This window comes from Anomaloglossus baeobatrachus, chromosome 6 (assembly GCF_048569485.1).
Source record: "Anomaloglossus baeobatrachus isolate aAnoBae1 chromosome 6, aAnoBae1.hap1, whole genome shotgun sequence".
NCBI lineage: Eukaryota > Metazoa > Chordata > Amphibia > Anura > Aromobatidae > Anomaloglossus > Anomaloglossus baeobatrachus.
Window position 1 is genome coordinate 536,361,481 of NC_134358.1, and position 18,442 is coordinate 536,379,922.

The 18,442-nt window shown below is 46.3% G+C and overlaps 1 protein-coding gene across 1 annotated transcript in view; it reads right to left on the minus strand.

Moving 5' to 3' along the window:
* The window catches only part of MALRD1 (MAM and LDL receptor class A domain containing 1), a 746,310-nt gene that overhangs the window by 554,897 nt on the left and 172,971 nt on the right, over positions 1 to 18,442 (minus strand). Inside the window, exon 6 of the mRNA XM_075315583.1 lies at positions 3,719 to 3,847. Coding sequence (XP_075171698.1) covers positions 3,719 to 3,847 — 129 coding nt within the window. The remainder of the gene's footprint in view (positions 1 to 3,718; positions 3,848 to 18,442) is intronic.

The window sequence follows — 18,442 nt, forward strand, 5'->3', positions numbered from 1 at the left end:
CAAGACATCTCACATTTTTGGACTTTTCAGAGCCCAGCAAATCTCTCTTCTGACCCATTTTGCCAAAGGAAAGGAAGTTGCCTAATAATTAAGCACACCTTATATAGGGTGTTGATGTCATTACACCGCACCCCTCCTCATTACAGAGATGCACATCACCGGATTTACCTAATTGGTAGTTGGCTCTCAGCCTATACAGCTTGGAGTAGGACGACATGTATATAAATGATCATGTGATCAAAGTATGCATTTGCCTAATAATTCTGCACACAGTGTACAGTCATAAAAAAGACAAAAAAGTGTTAAATATTTAACTGTTTACTTTACGGATCCTATGTAACAAGTTTCCATTTTCTTTCGGGATAAGGAGATTTTGCTCTGTAATACAATATCATGAGGGATGCCAAAGAAAACAAACTCCCAATCTCTGCAGCCAGACCTTTGTGTTCTGCTTAATGCAATGATTCCAGTTCTAGAAATGTCAAAGATCAATCTTCTGCCTTTTCTTTCTGAGTTCTGACATTTATGGGGAGATTATACTTCTTTTTCTCTGGTGCGCAGGTCCCAACAGTAATGTGAAATTACATGCTATGCTAATAGAAATAACCTTTAGCTGATAACGCAGTCAAAAAAATGGCATCCTAGGATGAAATGCTGAATAAAATGACCGCGGAGACAAAGTCCATTATTTAGAATGAAGCTTTGTAACCCATTCTGTCACGGTAGTAATCAATAGTGCATCTAGAGGTACCCGCGGTAGAAGGGACAGGTTAACCACAACCCTGCTGGAACTATTGATAGCACTTGTAAAGTTGATCTTCAACATGATGAAACCTGTCACGCTAGGTACGGGGAAGTACCAAGCAAGCGGCAACGGGAAAGGGAAAGAAAGCCCACCCTGTGTCTAGGGATGGGGGAGATAATCACCCCTCACCAAACCTACTGCTGGTCCCTGGGGTCCCTCACCACATTAGATAGGTTCCGCACCTATACGCAGAGCTGGATACCTGACCCTAGGTATCCCTAGTACTGGGCCCTAAATAAGGAACGGATGGGATAGGCTCTTCGTCAACCCCACTAACCACTATAGAAGACACAAGGGGGACACACAGGGGGAAAATGCGGGAACTACTTATCCAGAGATAACTCGGGTAAATGTTCAGCCAAGTTTTCAGTAACGATACCACAGAGGAGTACAAGCCACCTGCTTGCACCCATGGCTTGAATAAACTGAAGAATATCACCAGCACCAGTTCCAGGAAGGAAGGGGATAGTTAAGCACCAAAAGAATGCTGAAGATCAACAGCTGGGTGGAAGGTGAGCTCCTGCTGGGTTAAAAGGGAGAGAGATGAATCCAACAGGAAAGCTACCTATACCAATGAATACTGACAGCAGGAACAATAGGGAACATGCTGCACAGCCAAACACTGTGATCTTCTATGCCCAGAAACCACATGACTATCACCGTGACACACCGGTGACAATACCCTTGACTTTTATGGGATATGACAGCTACAATTTCATCTAACTTTTAGAGAACAAAACCTATAAGTATATATGCAATAAATAAATATAAAGAAACTTGTGATGTTTTATAGATAAGTCAGTTTGTGATACTTGTTAACTTTTAAATATTCTAGCATTAATTGTGAATGATGTTATTGAAACGTAGAAGAAGCCGCGGCAACTCACCACGTGGAGAACACGTAACGTTAATGAGCGGGGTCATAAAAGTCACCAATGCTTTGCTCATTCCATAACTGTAGAGTCCAAACATCCTCTGGCATTAACACCAGCATAAAAACTGCACCCTGCCGGGAGCTTCACGTCCGAGCAGCTACATACAGAAAAACAACACCAAGCACAATGCCAAGTGTTGAATGGAGTTGCGTAAAGCCACCACCACTAGACTCTAGAGCAGTAGAAATGTGTTCTGCGCAGTGATGTGTCACACTTCTTTATCTGGCATCTGATGGATGTGTCTGGATTTGGGGAATGCCAGGAGAACGTTACCTACCTGACTTCATTGTGCCAGGTGTAAAGTCTAGTGGAGGAGGGATAATGCTATTATTTTTATCTAACTGCCTTAGGCTCAAACACAAGCTATGGCGCCTTGATGGATAACGCTCTGTAGAAGGGCCAATCTTGTGCAAGACTAGATTGGTCCATCGGGGTCTTCTCCACCATTATCTTGACAGCATCAAGCCATCAGGTTGCTGTTTTTTCTCTTCACCTTATATCTTCTATTCTTCCGATCATGATGTCCTTCTCCATTGATTGCTCTCTTCGTATGATGTATCCAAAGTAGGCAAGTCATAGCTTGGTGATTCTTGCTTCGAGTAACATGTGTGGCTTGATTTGTTTCAAAATTTATTTTTTTGTTCTTCTTGCCATCCATGATAATGATAACCTCCTTCTCCAGCACCAAATTTTGAAGGCTTTGATTCATGTTCTGTCTTGTTTCTTTATCATTCAGGTTTCACATCCAAATGTTACTACAGAAAAGACCAGACTATGTACGAGCCGTGTCTTTGTTACCAGTGAAATGTTCCCACTACTGCACTAATAAACACGAAGGGAAGGGAAAGACAGACAAAGGGATAATCAGAAGGATACAAACATCAAACTTCACAACATCAAACAGACTCTAAAGTAGCAGATGGATGGGCACAGGACAATTCCTCAGCAGCTCCTTCCACCAGGATGGCCAGAATAGAATGAATTCTAACAACAGCAAAGACTGCTGGGAAAACTCCACTATTTAAACCTAAATGGGTGTGGACTCACAACAGCTACAGCTGACCTGCCCTGCTATGAGCTGCTGGTAACAAAACCTGTTATTAACCCATGAGACGGCAAAGGAAAGGAAATTTTGTTTAAATGAGTAGTCTAGATGGAGATGGAAGGCTCCAGTCCTAAGTCTCAAAAAAACAGGGAGATTACCATGACACTCCCCCACCTCATGGCATCAGCTCCCAACAGGTTTATTTATTATCAGTGGAGCAGTGGGATTGTGGATGCACAACACAGCGAATTTCCAGCCAAAGACGGACAGGTGGTGGTGAGGCATGTGTCCATGTTCATACTGGTTAATGCTCTTAAAATGAGGAGACCTTCTGGAATCCCGGAGGAGTTCACAAATCTTCTGGGTGCCCCCAAAGCCTTCTGAAACTTTCTGGAAGGAAGTTCTCTTTATGGGAGGCTTCAAGGTTGTCCCAAAGGACATTCAGGAAGTATTAGGGACATAAATATGTCTTATGGCTGCTTAGAATTACAAATCTTGTAATCAATATATTTTACTGTTAGTAAACTGCAAATTCTAATTGCAAAAACATTGTACAGATTTAATTCCGCACTACATTCCCCCTACAGTACACATAAACAATCACCGCACACATAAAGTAAATGAAATATAATAGAATATGTGGAAGGGAAAATTACAATAAAATTTGCACTCTTCTCGGCAGTAAGTTTCCCTCCTGCGGCCAGAGCTGCTGCAGGTGTTATGCAAATATAATCAGATATTTTTGCATGTTCCTATTAGGCAATTAATTCTGCATTCAAAAATGCATTATTATAGCTGGCAAATTGTAGGAACAGGCACATCCACCATATTCCTCGACTTAAAAAAAACATTCATTTTTGTGTCCTGATTGCCCTTTGCAAATGGTGTATTTCTGCAGATGTTTTATTCATCTTTTATTACATTTATAATTACCTTTATTGTTTTGCATAGATATATCTGGTGCATTCTCCTCACTCGTTAGTCTCCAGGGGATCTGCCCAAGTGGTGGTTTTGAGGTCCATGTGCAAGTGTCCGCACTGAAGTCACAAGACAGGATCGTTTCTGGGAAAATAGAAGCAACAGCTTTACAATATTGATTCTTACAAGTTAAAGTCTCATGTACATGGCCAAAAAGATTTAGAATACAGGGCTAACAGCCTGCCATACCGTACCTCTGTGTGCCTAAAATCATGGAGACTACAATGTTCACTTTGCATTAAAAATGACTAAATAATATGATTCTTCAGGTCAGTATGATTACAACAATACCAAACTTGTATACACCGTGTGCAGAATTATTAGGCAAGTTGTATTTTAGAGGATTTTTTTTTAATATTGATCAACAACTATGTTCTCAATCAACCCAAAAGACTCATAAATATCAAAGCTTAATATTTTTGGAATTTGGAGTGGATTTTTTTTAGATGTGGCTATCTTAGGAGGATATGTGTTTGTGCAGGTAACTATTACTGTGCAGAATTATTAGGCAACTTAATAAAAACCAAATATATTCCCATCTCACTTGTTTATTGTCACCAGGTAAACCAATATAACTGCACAAAATTTAGAAATAAACATTTCTGACATGCGAAAACAAAACTCAAAAAGATTAGTGACCAATGTAGCCACCTTTCTTTATGATGACACTCAGCAGCCGACCATCCATAGATTCTGTCAGTTGCTTGATCTGTTTACGATCCACATTGCGTGCAGCAGCCACCACAGCCTCCAGACACTGTTCCCAGAGGTGGACTGTTTCCCTCCCTGTAGAGCTCACATTTTATGAGGGACCACAGGTTCTCTATTGGGTTCAGATCAGGTGAACAAGGGGGCCATGTCATTATTTTGTCATCTTTTAGACCTTTTCTGGCCAGCCACGCTTTGGAGTAGTTGGATGCATGTGATGGAGCACTGTCCTGCATGAAAATTATGTTTTTCTTGAACGATACCGACTTCTTCCTGTACCACTGCTTGAAGAAGTTGTCTTCCAGAAACTGGCAGTAGGTCTGGGAGTTGAGCTTCACTCCATCCTCAACCCGAAAAGTCCCACAATTTCATCTTTGATGATACCAGCTCATACCAGTACCCACCTCCACCTTGCTGGCGTCTGAGTCGGAGTGGAGCTCTCTGCCCTTTACTGATCCAGCCTCTGGCCCATCAAGAGTCACTCTCATTTCATCAGTCCATAAAACCTTTGAAAAATCAGTCTTAGATATTTCTTGGCCCAGTCTTGACGTTTTATCTTAGGTTTCTTGTTCAAAGGTGGTGGTTTTTCAACCTTCCTTACCTTGGTCATGTCCCTGAGTGTGGCACACCTTGTGCTTTTTGATACTCCAGTAATGTTGCAGCTCTGAAATATGGCCAAACTAGTGACAAATGGCATCTTGGCAGCTTCACGCTTGATTTTCCTCAATTCATGTGCAGTTATTTTGCCCCTTTTTTGCCCAACACGCTTCTTGCGACCCTGTTGGCTATTTGCCATGAAACACTTGATTGTTCGGTGATCAGCTTCAAAAGTTTGGCAATTTCAAGACTCCTGCATCCCTCTGCAAGACAGCTCACAATTGTGGACTTTTCAGAGCCCATCAAATCTCTCTTCTGACCCATTTTGCCAAAGGAAAGGAAGTTGCCTAATAATTAAGCACACCTTATATAGGGTGTTGATGTCATTACACCGCACCCCTCCTCATTACAGAGATACACATCACCTGATTTACTTAATTGGTAGTTGGCTCTCAGCCTATACATTTTGGAGTAGGACAACATGTATAACAAGTATCATGTGACCAAAATACTCATTTGCCTAATAATTCTGCACACAGTGTATGACATGTTAGTGACAGGAGCTATGCCTTCGTATTGGGTCCCCTGTTTTGACAGAATTGTTTCCGAAATGTCAGAACAGTTCCTGGCAAATTCTAGACTGTTGGCCAATAATAATAATAATAATAATAATAAGTTTTATTTCTATAGCGCTAACATATTCTGCAGCGCTTTACAATTCAGAAGAGACATGTACAGACAATGAGACAATACAAAATAACAAAATTAAGATACCAAGAAGAGTGAGGGCTCTGCTCATAAGCTACAGTCTGTGAGGAAATAGGGGAGGCACAAAAGGTGAATGGGGGGAGAACAAAAGAATATTAAAGGAGTTTGACTTACTATCTTTATGTTAGGCTATCGTGAGGCTGTGCTCACTGAATGTACTGAATGTACTCACTTGGCTACTAGATTAAGGCACACAGGAACAGTTTTCTATTTACCAGGCCATCTGAAACTGTTGCCTGACCTAGCGCCCTCTGCCCTGTGCGTGCTTTGGTCCCAGCGGTACTTGGGTGTACCTGCCCTGGCGACCACTCTCCTGTGTCCCCATTACACGACCCAGCTCAAGGCACGTCTTTCCACTTTCACTTCCTACTCAGTCTCTCTGCTGCCCCCTCCCACCCGGCTGTCTAGTTCCCTGGTCTGGCTCCGCCCTCTGGGTGGCCATCCCCTTGTCTGACTAGTCCATGCCCCCTGGTGTGGAATTGTAACTAGGATTTTGGTGTGTGTGGGTGTTACTGGCACTGGTGTTCCAGGTCCCAGGGGGTAGGTCCTGCATCCCCGTGAGTGGTTCAGGGGCGCTACACATCAAAGAAGCCACATGCAACACCCAAGGAACCTCAGTCTGAGCTGGAGATATCTGGAGTGAAGGTTTCAACCCCATCGTATGATGCTCACTGAACAAAACAGTGCTCTATGGGCAAAGACCACCCTGCTTAAAGGAAAAATGCCATGATTTCTATTTTTGTATTAATAATTATTGATTATATAAATCAACTATTTTTAATACAAAATGAAATGTTGTGTTTTAATATGTCTTTATTTATTATTTTTTCTGCGGCTGCTGGGGAACTGCCATTTTTATTTTCTGATGTGTGTCTAAGTAAGACACTTATACACCTCAAACACCTCAGCTAGGCTCCTGCTACAATGGTTATGAACACAGCCAGGTCTTAGGGCGGAGTGCCCAGTCAGAAAAAGACTCACTAGAAATATCAAAAAACTGACCCGCACATCCAACAAATGTAGTTACTATGTTTTTTCAGTTAGCACCTGTTCACATTTGTTGGATGTGCGGGTCAGTTTTTTGATATTTCTAGTGAGTCTCTTTCTGACTGGGCACTCCGCCCTAAGACCTGGCTGTGTTCATAACCATTGTAGCAGGAGCCTAGCAGCCCATACATGGAGGTTTGTAGTCCAAATAGTGGCATTTTGCCCAGATAAGGATGTTTTTAACCTAGATAGTGGCATTTAAGTTAGGTTCCCGGATTAGAGATATACCTTGCCGTTGGTTTCCGGGCTTACATGCATTGGCCAATACATAAACTAAATATCTCTCTTTTGCAGTAATGCAGTGCCATATTTTCCCTTTTTTTGGCTTTTTCAGTGTGCGACTTTATGCATTTATAGTGACATTGTACTACTGTCAGGCTACCAAGCCGTCCTCACCACTGGAGAAGTCACCACCGCCGCCCTGCTCTGAGCGGAGAGACCAGGATTGCAGAGGTGACTTCTTCCAGTGGTGAGATTAGCTCGGTAGCCTGAAAGTACAGGGTGGGCCATAAGTATGGATACACCCTGATAAAATGGAAGTGGTTGCTGATACCACCTTACCGTTTTAGGGTCATTAGTACATGGGAAGGGGGCAAACATTTGAGGCCGGGAGATGCCCATGACAGCCATCTGCAAAGCCGCCATTTTGAATTCAACTTTAATTTTTTCAATGGGAAGAGGGTCATGTCACATCAAACACATAGAGAATTGCACAAGAAAAACAACGGTTTTCTAATTTTTAATGTAGATTTATTCATTATAGAGTTATTGACACGTTTGTGGCATGGAGCAACGACAGTAACCCACTAAACGATGTGCTCAAAGTGCTGCCCATTATGTTGAATTGACAACGCGATTCTCTTCTCCCACTCTTGACACACCGCAAACGCATTCCAGCTCATTTCTTTGATTTTGCTATAGCTTTTTGTAAATGTTCATATAGAGGAGTAGCTCTCCCGTTTTGGACTGTACATTTAGTCTATTTAGCTTTCCATGGGAAGGAGATTAAACACTCAGGCCTGGTGTCATGGGTGACTAGGGGACACAAGGGGACCTATGCTGGCCCTAAGACTTGGACCCCTGCGCTCACCCTTACCCCAGAGGTACCCTAGAAGGTGGGGAAGTTCAAGCTCCCGACCTGGACCTGTCTCCTGCCAGGCCCTGACCTAATACCCCAACACCCCAAAACCAGGGGTGGGCAGAACACAAAGTAATCAATTTCCCACAATACAAAGACGAGGGGGTTAAACTGAAATTCATGCACACCACAAATATCCCCAGAGGGGTAACAAAAAGACACCGGCGGGGATAAAGCCAAGGGGAAGGCGAAAGTCACACCAGGGAACTTTCATACAGCGCAGACAACAAATCGCTGGTCACCAAATGGAAGATCGCCACGGGCGTCAGGATATCGCAACTGCAAGGCAGATGCTATCTTCGGCGATAACTGAGAAAACTCCCCGGACTTAAGTCAGATGAGACTAAACATGGTAGGTTGTTTGTCGGATACAGTAATGTGGACTGAGTCCGACATAGAAATAGCGATGCACAAACATGGATCCGGACTGTGCATGACACCTAGGTCTTGCTCTGCCTCCATCTATCTCTAGTATTTTGGGAATGTATTGAGGTGAATTACAAGAGTTAGGCTGAGACCACACGGGGTTATGTGCAAGTCCTCGCATGACACTCGGCTCACACTCCCAGCACAGCGGGAGCCAAGTGTCATGCGATCAGACCACAGTTGCAGAGGGGATGGCCAGAGCTGCGGAGGAGAGGGATAGATTTTTCTCCCTATCTCCTCCGTTGCCGTCTATTGCGATTTTCGTACTACTCACATTACACTGCTGTAACATGAGAGCAGTGCATTGTTTCTCTTGCCCCATAGACTTGCATGGGTGCGAGTGGAACAGGATCACATTCTACCTGCAGCATGCTGCGACTATTTTCTCGGTCCGATTAGGGCTAAGAAAAAAAATTGCTGATGGGAGCTGCCCCATAGACTAATAATATTGATCCGAGTGGAATGCGATTTTTATTGCATTCTACTCGCACTGTTTTTCTCGCCGTGTGTCCTAGGCCTTAGAGCCCATCCTGGTTAGGTACACCATGTCCCGGTTGCATGGCTTTTATGTTCTTTTAAACAAAATAGTATGAACTAGAGTCCCTGACAGAAGTTCTGTCGCTTATCCATGTTATGTAAATAAAAGCTTATTACCTGACTTTAAATTCATCCATTGGTTTCATAAATTACTCTTTTGAAAGCTGAAACCCTCCCAAATTTGGTTTAGGTTATGAAAATAAAGTTGCTGCAAAGCTGAAATATTGATCATTTAATGAACACAGAAAGGTTAGATTTTGGCAAGACAACAGTTTTGTCGCCTTGTCATATAATGCACCCAATCCTAGTTTACATCCTCACCTGTGCTCACTAAATGATCGGTTAATTAGTGGGTGTGTATAAAAAGAAACCCAGCACCCCAGACCTTCACTTGAACTGCAACTTGACCTCTGACAACATGCCAAAAATCTACCCTGCGACCAAAGCCTTGATTATCAACAGGCTGAAGACCAGATCCACTGCAGAGGTGGCTGGCACCTTTAATGTGTCTCAGCATCAAGTACAAAGAATTAAAAAAAAGATTTGAAGAGACTGGAGATGTTTTTGACAAGCCCAGGTCCAGCAGACCCTGCAAGACAATGTTTGTTGGTTAGAAAATCCAAAGCCAGCCCCTCTTCCACTGCAGCAGAGCTCCAAAAGGCCTGGTCACCTCAAGTCCCTGTGTCAACTAGAACAGTTTGTAAGATTCTGTCTAGAAATGGCCTCCATTGTCGAATCAGTGCCCAGAAGCCAGCACTAAACAAAAGGCAATTAAAAAACCGTGTGGCATTTACCAAGTTCCCCAGCCTGCTAAACAGATGGACGCTGGAAAAGTGGCAGAAGGTGGATTTCTCTGATTAATCTTCAGTTGAATTACACCACAGCTGCCACAAATACTGCAGGAGACCTACTGGAGCCTGTATGGATCCAGAAAACAGTAAAGTTTGGTGGTGGAAAGATCATGGTCTGGGTTTGCAGACCATGAAGACCAGATCCTGTGCAGTGGATCTGGTCTTCAGCCTCTTGATAATCAAGGCTTTGGTCGCAGGGTGGATTTTTGGCATGTTGTCAGAGGTCAAGTTGCAGTTCAAGTGAAGATCTGGGGTGCTGGGTTTCTTTTTATACACACCCACTAATTAACCGATCATTTAGTGAGCACAGGTGAGGATGTAAACTAGGATTGGGTGCATTATATGACAAGGCGACAAAACTGTTGTCTTGCCACAATCTGACCTTTCTGTGTTCATTAAATGATCAATATTTCAGCTTTGCAGCAACTTTATTTTCATAACTTAAACCAAATTTGGGAGGGTTTAAGCTTTCAAAGAAGGGAATTTTGTTACTTACCGTAAATTCCTTTTCTTCTAGCTCTTATTGGGAGACCCAGACGATTGGGGTATAGCTACTGCCCTCTGGAGGCCACACAAAGCACTACACTAAAAGTGCAAGGCCCCTCCCTCTCTGGCTATACCCCCCCGTGGTATCACGGGTACTCCAGTTTTAGTGCCAAAGCAAGAAGGAGGAAGCCAACAACTGGTTTAAACAAATTAACTCCGAGTAACATCGGAGAACTGAAAAACCGTTCAACATGAACAACATGTGTACCCGCAAACAGCAAAAAACAATCCCGAAGGACAACAGGGCGGGTGCTGGGTCTCCCAATAAGAGCTAGAAGAAAAGGAATTTACGGTAAGTAACAAAATTCCCTTCTTCTTCAGCGCTCTATTGGGAGACCCAGACGATTGGGACGTCCAAAAGCTGTCCCTGGGTGGGTAAAGAAATACCTCATGTTAGAGCTGCAAAACAGCCCCCCCCTACGGGGATGTCACTGCCGCCTGCAGGACTCTTCTACCTAAGCTGGCATCCGCCGAAGCATAGGTATGCACCTGATAATGCTTGGTGAACGTGTGCAGACTCGACCAGGTAGCCGCCTGACACACCTGTTGAGCCGAAGCCTGGTGCCGTAATGCCCAGGACGCACCTACGGCTCTGGTTGAGTGGGCTTTTAGCCCTGAAGGAACCGGAAGCCCAGCAGAACGGTAGGCCTCTATAATTGGTTCTTTGATCCATCGAGCCAAGGTGGCTTTAGAAGCCTGCAACCCCTTGCGCGGACCGGCGACAAGGACAAAAAGTGCATCGGAACGGCGCATGGGCGCCGTGCGGGAAATGTAGATCCTGAGTGCTCTCACCAGATCTAGCAAACGCAAGTCCCTTTCATACCGGTGAACCGGATGAGGATAAAAGGAAGGCAATGATATATCCTGATTAAGATGAAACGAGGATACGACCTTAGGGAGAAACTCCGGAATGGGGCGCAGCACAACCTTGTCCTGGTGGAACACCAAGAAGGGAGCCTTGGATGACAGAGCAGCCAGCTCAGACACTCGCCGAAGCGATGTGATCGCAACAAGAAATGCCACTTTCTGTGACAGGCGAGAAAAAGAAACTTCTTTGAGAGGCTCGAAGGGCGGCTTCTGGAGAGCCACTAGTACTCTGTTCAGATCCCATGGATCCAACGGCCGCTTGTACGGGGGCACAATATGACAGACCCCCTGCAGGAACGTGCGCACCTTAGGAAGACGTGCTAGACGCTTCTGAAAAAACACGGATAGTGCCGAGACTTGCCCTTTAAGGGAGCCGAGCGACAAGCCCTTTTCCAACCCTGATTGCAGGAAAGATAGAAAAATGGGCAATGCAAATGGCCAGGGAGACACTCCCTGAGCAGAGCACCAGGTTAAGAAAATCTTCCACGTTCTGTGGTAGATCTTAGCAGAAGTTGACTTCCTAGCTTGTCTCATTGTGGCTACCACTCCCTGGGATAATCCTGTTGACGATAGGATCCAGGACTCAATGGCCACACAGTCCGGTTCAGGGCCGCAGAATTCTGATGGAAAAACGGCCCTTGAGACAGCAGGTCTGGACGGTCTGGAAGCGACCACGGTCGGCCGACCGTGAGATGCCACAGATCCGGATACCACGATCTCCTCGGCCAGTCTGGGGCGACGAGTATGATGCGGCTGCAATCGGATCTGATCTTGCGTAGTACTCTGGGCAAGAGTGCCAGAGGCGGGAATACATATGGGAGGCGGAAGTGCGACCAATCTTGCACCAAGGCGTCTGCCGCCAGCGCTCTTTGATCTCGCGACCGCGCCATGAATGCCGGGACCTTGTTGTTGTGCCGAGACGCCATTAGGTCGACGTCCGGCACTCCCCATCGGCGACAGATTTCCTGAAACACGTCCGGGTGAAGGGACCATTCCCCTGCGTCCATGCCCTGGCGACTGAGGAAGTCTGCTTCCCAGTTTTCTACGCCCGGGATGTGAACCGCGGATATGGTGGATGCTGTGTCCTCCACCCAATTCAGAATGCGCCGGACTTCCTGAAAGGCTTGCCGGCTGCGCGTCCCTCCTTGGTGGTTGATGTATGCCACCGCTGTGGAGTTGTCCGATTGGATTCGGATCTGCTTTCCTTCCAGCCACTGTTGGAAGGCCAGTAGGGCAAGATACACTGCCCTGATTTCCAGAACATTGATCTGAAGGGTGGACTCCTGCTGAGTCCACGTCCCCTGAGCCCTGTGGTGTAGAAACACTGCTCCCCACCCCGACAGACTCGCATCTGTCGTGACTACTGCCCAGGATGGGGGCAGGAAGGATCTTCCCTGAGACAATGAGGTGGGAAGGAGCCACCATTGCAGAGAGTCCTTGGCCGTCTGGGAAAGAGAGACTTTCCTGTCTAGGGAAGTCGTCTTCCCGTCCCATTGGCGGAGAATGTCCCATTGAAGTGGACGCAGATGAAACTGCGCAAAGGGAACTGCTTCCATGGCTGCCACCATCTTCCCTAGGAAGTGCATGAGGCGCCGTAAGGGGTGCGACTGGCCCTGAAGGAGCGATTGCACCCCTGTCTGTAGGGACCGCTGCTTGTTTAGCGGAAGCTTCACTCTCGCTGCTCGAGTATGAAACTCCATGCCAAGATACGTTAGTGACTGTGTCGGTGACAGATTTGACTTTGGAAAGTTGATGATCCATCCAAAAGTCTGGAGAGTCTCCAGCGTAGCCTGTAGACTGAGTTGGCATGCCTCTTGAGAGGGTGCCTTGACAAGTAGATCGTCTAGGTAAGGGATCACCGAGTGTCCCTGAGAGTGCAAGACTGCTACCACCGCCGCCATGACCTTGGTGAAGACCCGTGGGGCTGTCGCCAGACCAAATGGCAGAGCTACGAACTGAAAATGGTCGTCTCCTATCACAAAACGTAGAAAACGTTGATGTTCTGTAGCAATTGGCACGTGGAGATAAGCATCCTTGATGTCTATTGAGGCAAGGAAGTCTCCTTGAGACATTGAGGCAATGACAGAACGGAGGGTTTCCATCCGGAACCGTCTGGCGTGTACATGTTTGTTGAGCAGTTTTAGGTCCAGAACAGGACGGAATGAGCCGTCCTTTTTTGGCACCACAAAGAGATTGGAGTAAAACCCTCTCCCTTGTTCCTGAAACGGTACAGGAACCACTACTCCCTCCGCTCTTAGGGAGTCCACCGCCTGCCGCAGGACATCTACACGGTCTGGGTGTGGGGAGGTTCTGAAGAACCGAGCTGGAGGACGAGAACTGAACTCGATTCTGTACCCGCGCGACAAAATGTCCGTCACCCACCGGTCTTTGACCTGTGACATCCAAGTGTCGTAAAAGCGGGAGAGCCTGCCCCCGACCGGAGATGCGGAGGGAGGGGACTGGAAGTCATGAGGTAGCCGCTTTGGAAGCGGTTCCTCCATTTGCTTTCTTGGGGCGTGAATGAGCCCTCCAGGAATCTGAGTTTCTTTGCGTCCTCTGAGTCCCTTTGGACGAGGAGAATTGTGTTTTGCCCGAACCTCGAAAGGACTGAAACTTCTGCTGCCACTTTCTCTGCTGAGGTTTGCTTGATCTGGGCTGGGGTAAAGAGGAGTCTTTACCCTTGGACTGTTTAATGATGTCAGCCAATGGCTCGCCAAACAGTCTTTCTCTAGACAAAGGCAAGCTGGTTAAACATTTTTTGGAACCAGCATCTGCTTTCCAGTCCTTTAACCACAGTGCCCTGCGCAAAACTACCGAATTGGCAGACGCCATTGAGGTGCGGCTGGTAGATTCTAGGACCGCATTGATAGCGTAAGACGCAAACGCGGACATCTGCGAGGTAAGGGACGCCACTTGCGGCACCGCTGGATGTAAGATAGCATCCACTTTCGCTAAACCAGCTGAAATAGCTTGTAGCGCCCATACGGCTGCGAATGCTGGAGCAAACGACGCGCCGATAGCTTCATAGACAGATTTTAACCAAAGGTCCATCTGTCTGTCATTGGCATCTTTAAGTGAAGCGCCATCTTCCACTGCAACTATGGATCTAGCTGCAAGTTTGGAAATCGGGGGATCCACCTTTGGACACTGGGTCCAGCGCTTGACCACCTCAGGGGGGAAAGGATAACGTGTATCCTTAGAACGTTTAGAGAAACGCTTTTCTGGATGAGCATCGTGTTTCTGGATTGATTCTCTGAAGTCAGAGTGATCCAACAGAGCACTTAATTTACGCTTGGGATAGAGGAAACGAAATTTCTCCTGCTCTGCCGCTGCCTCTTCTGCTGAAGGGGTTGGGGGAGAAATATCTAACAGCCTATTGATGGCTGAGATAAGATCGTTTACCATGGCGTCCCCATCCGGGGTATCCAGATTGAGAGGGGTTCCAGGATTAGACTCCTGATCACTCTCTTCAGACACATCACAGGGAGACTGATTGCGCTGAGACCCTGAGCAGTGTGATGACGTTGAGGGTCTTTCCCAGCGAGCCCGCTTGGGGTGGCTGGGGCAATCATCTGAGTCATCATACTCATCCTGAGAGGCCGGGGACCCCCTTGCAGTCTGGATTAAATCCAACTGCGGAGGGTTAGAGGACATAGACCTCGCCGTGTCCATAGACTGAGCCCCAGGCATGGATTGCAAAGTTTCCAGGATTTTTGCCATAGTCACCGACATATTAACCGCAAAAACTGCAAAGTCTGACCCTGACACCGGGGCAGGACTTACAGGCGTCTCAGCCTGGGTCACTATCTCTCCTGACTCCGGCTGGCGAAGCAGCACCGGATCTGAGCATTGCACACAATGGGGGTCTTTGGAACCTGCTGGTAGAGCAGTCCCACAAGCAGCACACACAGTGCACACAGCCCTAGCCTTGGCAGCTTTGCGTCTTGTGGATGACATGCTGCTGCTTCCTCAGAGCGATCTGGGGTATTCAGCCAGGAAGCGACCTTACAGTGCAAGAAATCAATAAATCTCTATGTCCAGTGACACAATACACTAACATACACTGAGGCACTAGAGGGGCCAGCTGAAAAGCCGCTTACCGCCCGCTAAAGAGCGGGTGTGTGGTCTTCCAAAGCCCCTCAGTCTAGGTCTCCCAGAGCCTTGCGTCCTTCTTCCAGCCAGCCATGCATGTAATGGCTGCCGGCGTCCTGAGGGAAGAAGGGGGGCGGGCCCTGGGCGTTCCTGGCTAAGAGCGGGAAGCCTGCTCCCTCTGTGCCTAGTGTGAGGGCTGGAGCATGTAAATCAGGCTCCAGCCCTCCTCGCTGCCGTGAAACAGCGTCTCTCCCCTACCCTGATTGACAGGGTGGGGGCGGGGAACGATCGGAGCTGCCGGCGTCCTAGGCCCAAAAGCCGGGGACTAGAGTTATAAACGCCGCCGCCGTAAAAGCGCGGTCGGCGTATCCCCGGCGCACCACAAGTCACAGCAGCGCCGCCCGGTCCAGTGAGGGTCGGCGCTGCGTTCCCAGAACACAAAGTCCCCCAGATGACTGTAGGAACACCAGCTCAGTGTACGGTCCCCGGCGCACTACAACACCCAGCCAGCCCGGAGTGTGTCTGTGCCTGCCGGGGACACAGAGTACCTGTATGATGCAGGGCCCGGTCCCTGATGGTACTCCTGCTCCGTATCCATCAGGTTCTGATGGGTCTGTGGATGGAGCCCGGCGACAGAGCTTTGAGGCCGGCAGGATCCCACTTCCACAGAACCCCCAAGGGGATGTGGAAGGAAAAACAGCATGTCAGGCTCCAGCCCTGTACCAGCAATAGGTACCTCAACCTTACAACACCATCCAGGGGTGAGAAGGGAGCATGCTGGGAACACTATATGTGTCCTCTTTTCTTCCATCCGAACTAGTCAGCAGCTACTGCTGACTAAAATCTGTGGAGCTATGCATGGAATGTCTGACCTCCTTCGCACACAAAGCTAAAACTGGAGTACCCGTGATACCACGGGGGGGTATAGCCAGAGAGGGAGGGGCCTTGCACTTTTAGTGTAGTGCTTTGTGTGGCCTCCAGAGGGCAGTAGCTATACCCCAATCGTCTGGGTCTCCCAATAGAGCGCTGAAGAAAGAGTAATTTATAAAACTAATGGATGAATTTAAAGTCAGGTTATAAACTTTTATTTACATAACATGGGTAAGCGACAGAACTTCTGTCAGGAACTGTAAGTACCCCATGTACTACCATTACTACTATACTTACTGCAGGGTATTTACTCATTTGTTTTTATCCTAGGTTCTGTATATAATAAGTTAAATCAAAATATAATCCCTCAAATCTCTACAATATCTTGACAAAAATGCAAATGGAATGTGATGATAAAAAAATTGAGAAAGGTCAAGAAAATGCAACCATCCAAACATCGGAATTGTTGGTTTCTATTTTTATGCGTAAACTAATCCATAGACTTATTGTATTTTTCGTATCTTGTAGGATGTTATCTTATCTTTCAGTAATGTATAGAAATTGTAAAATGAAATGGGGGTTATTGACATCTCCCTGCTTAGACAAACGCAAAGATAAACATCCCATAAATGCATCTTATCAGAATCAGCCAAGAAACCTTTCAAACCCAATAAACTGCAGATTCTTCAGGCAAGGAAAATGGTGGAAAACATCTTGGTTTTTCAAATTGCTAAGAGTGAGTGAAGACTCAGAGTCATTAAGGAATTTCAGGATTTTCTGGGTCTCAAGTTTTCATGTATGCGTCCCACGCACGCTTCCACTATGGAGCTTCCATTAAGTCAACCTCCAAATTGATTCAGGTCTATAAAGTATTTTTTTTCTGTTAAATACTATTATACATCTTTTGATAAACGAGTTGCAACCCATTCTATAAACATTATAGTACAGTGGAACCTTGGTTTACAAGATTAATCCGTTCTGGGAGTGTGCTTATAAACCAATTTACTTGTATAGCAAAGCACATTTTCCCATAGGAAATCATTGGAACTCAGACAATTTGTTCCACAACTTGTAGCAATGTCTCATCCTGGTCCCCTATTGTGCCGTGCCACACACACACACAAACACACACACACACACATACACATTATTCTCACCTATCCTCCGTTCCCTCGACAGTCTCTTCCCTGGTTTTTGCAGGCCGCAGGCATGTGGACCCAGTAACGATCGTGCCGATGCAGGGACTACTGCTGTCAGTGCTTCAGTGCAGCTAACGTCATACAAATGAGCCACTTGCCTCTGATTGGCCAGCGCGCTGACGTCATAGGCATGAGCCGCCTGCCTCTGATTGCCCACCTCCCACAGGCAGCGCGGTGGCCAGAGACAGCTCAGCGCCGGCCGACGTGAAGCAAAGACGACAGCAGCTCCTGCACGCACTGTAATTGTTACTGGATCCACATGCCTGCGGACCACAAGAAGCAGCCAGAGTATGTCAGAGAGCGGTGAAAATATGGAACCAGAAGTGTGTGCGGTGAGTATTTGCTCGTAAACTGAGTTACAAATTTTCAGCAAGCTTTGCTCGTATAGCTAAATGCTCACACACCGGGTTACTCGTATTCCAAGGTTCCACTGTATTTAGTATAGAGAAATTAACCCCTTCACCCTGGGCCCTAGCTTTTTATTTTCCATAAATTTTGGTATATGAGACCTTGTTTTTCAGGGACAAGTTGACCATTAGTTATATCATATAGTGTACTGTAAAACAGGGAAAAAATTTCAAGTGCGGTAATATTGCAAAAAAAGGGCAATTGCACGATTATTTTTGGTATATTTCTTTCACTATATGGAAAAACTAATGTGTCCATATGATGCCTTATGTCGAATTTGTTGATATCAGCCATGTATACTTTTAGCTAAAAGGGTTAAAAAAATTCAGAAGTGTGTCCAAAAAATGAGAAGTGCTTTTATGCCATTTTCTGAGCCCCGTAGCGCCCCGTAGCATTCTCTAAGTGTGGGAAGATGTTATGCAGGGGCCTATTTGTGACTACCTGGATTCTCCAGGGCGTCACACTCCCCCTTGGTTGAATACAGACCGTCCGCGGGCTGTCCGACCACCACCGGTTTATTTTTACTGCAGAAAATAGAAAAATGTAAAACATTTACAATTATAATAACATTTTTACATTTTGTTTTTCTTCCCTTACGGAAGGCAGGTCACTTAAACGTTACATA